The sequence below is a fragment of the Ovis canadensis genome, chromosome 21, assembly GCF_042477335.2.
Source record: "Ovis canadensis isolate MfBH-ARS-UI-01 breed Bighorn chromosome 21, ARS-UI_OviCan_v2, whole genome shotgun sequence".
Classification (NCBI taxonomy): Eukaryota; Metazoa; Chordata; class Mammalia; order Artiodactyla; family Bovidae; genus Ovis; species Ovis canadensis.
The window spans coordinates 42,710,462-42,712,375 of record NC_091265.1 but is presented as its reverse complement, the minus strand read 5'-3'; the positions used below and the strand labels follow the sequence as shown (position 1 = coordinate 42,712,375).

Here is a 1,914-nt window from a genome sequence, read left to right as displayed (position 1 = left end):
TTGTGTCTTTTAAAATAAATAAATTTATATTTTTAAAAACTTCTAAATACCTTTCAACATGGTTTTGTTTCATACATTTTATTACAGTATTTTGAGTCATCCAGTGAATTTCCATGTTAAAACAATTAATGAGTCTCTTCCTGGGCACCCATGGCACCTATCTCAATGTACCTTGTTTTATACTGCATTTGTTTTTCTCCCTTACCCAATGATGACCTTTGTGAATGTAGAGATTTTGGTCTTTCTGTGTTTCTATTGTTTATAATGTGTTTTGTGCTATATATGTGTGCTCTGTGCTAAGTTGCTTCAGTTGTATTGAACTCTTTATAACCCTCTGAACTGTAGCCTGTCCATGGGATTTTCCAGGCAAGAATACTGGAGTGGGTTGCCATTTCCTTCTCCAGGGATCTTCCCTTAAATTATTGCCATTAAAGGTCTGCTTAAGCTGGAACTCTGCACAGGGAGAAACAGTAAAAAAATTATTGTTTTCATTAAAGAATTAATTGAAATGTCCCTTAAAAGTATAAATTCTTTTTTTTTAGTTTAAATTCTTGTTGGTGTTTAACTTAATTGTAAATAAAAGTTAGCCATATCTGGTCTGTGTTGATTCTTTATTTTGAGTAAATACTGACTCACTTTTTCAGTTTCAACAGAGCTTTCTTCACTTCCTTGTTCCTCAGGGTGTAGACCACAGGGTTCAGAAGGGGCGTCATCACAGTGTAGAAAACAGCCACAATCCTGTCCACAACCTCCTTGGAGCCTGGTCTCAGGTAAATGAAAACAAGGGGAACATAGAAACAAAGGACCACAATGCAGTGGGAGGCACAGGTCTGGAAGGCTCTCCATCTCCCCTCTGAGGTGTGGATCTTCAGGATGGAATGGACGATGGACACGTAGGACAGCATAATAAGAAGAAAGCAGCCCAAGGCCACCAACCCAGTGTTGACAAAGATCACCATCTCCACAATGGACGTGTCTGCACAGGCCAGTTTGAGGATAGATGGTGCATCACAGATGTAATGCTGGATCTGGTTGGGTCCACAGAAGCGCAAACGGAATGTCGGTGTGGTCTGGACAGCAGAGTGCAGAGAGCCACTGAGCCACGTGGTTTTGGCCAGGATGGCACACGTCCTCCCACTCATCATGCTGGCGTACCTGAGTGGGTAACTGATGGCCAGGAAGCGGTCATAGGCCATGACGGTGTAGAGGAAGCACTCGGTGCTGCCCAGGAAGTCAAAGGAGTAGAACTGGGCCACACAGCTGGGAAAGGAGATAGGACTGCCTTCTGGGGACACCAGGGTCATCAGCATTTTGGGCACAGTGACCGTGGAGTACCACATGTCAATGAAGGACAGGTTGGTTAGGAAGTAGTACATGGGGGTATGCAGGTGGGGATTCACTATAATCACTAGCATGATGAGAAGATTTCCCACCACAGTGAGGACATAGATCACCAGGAAGATTCCAAAGAGGAGCGTGTCCAGCTCTGGTGCATGGGGAAGGCCCGTGAGAATGAACGTTGTCACTAGGCTTGCATTTGTCATTTCTCCTCTGAATGGTACTCTGTTCCTACAGGAAGGACTACAGCAAACCCAACACTGACATATTTCATACGAGAACATATTTCAATATGAAATACACCAACCTCATCTTAGCTCATAGAGAAAACAATGGATAAATTTTTACAAAGATAGCAGATAGCACTTTTGCTTCATCATGGGGCTCTGAGGAGGAATGGTTGTTTCTCTTTTGTAGAACCTAAATCGCCCAATAGAAAAGAATCAGCCAAATTAAAAAGAGGACTAAATTCATATAAAATCAGCTAAATAGACAAGAAGAGTAAATTTTATACTCTATTTCCTGTGGAATTAGGAAAGATATACACAAACTAGCTACTCTTCAGAGTTGGTAGCT

At 42.1% G+C, this 1,914-nt stretch overlaps 1 protein-coding gene across 1 annotated transcript; it reads right to left on the bottom strand.

Annotated features, from left to right (window-relative positions):
• Nucleotides 1–632: 632 nt before the first annotated feature.
• Nucleotides 633–1,544, bottom strand: LOC138426502 (olfactory receptor 10G9-like). The gene has a single exon (XM_069565098.1). It carries the CDS (start codon nucleotides 1,542–1,544, stop codon nucleotides 633–635), a length of 912 nt encoding a protein of 303 aa, XP_069421199.1.
• Between the last annotated feature and the right edge of the window lie 370 nt (nucleotides 1,545–1,914).

Coding starts and splice junctions, on each gene's coding strand:
- LOC138426502 (XM_069565098.1), bottom strand. CDS start 1,544: ATGACAAATGCAAGCCTAGTGACAACGTTCATTCTCACGGGCCTTCCC.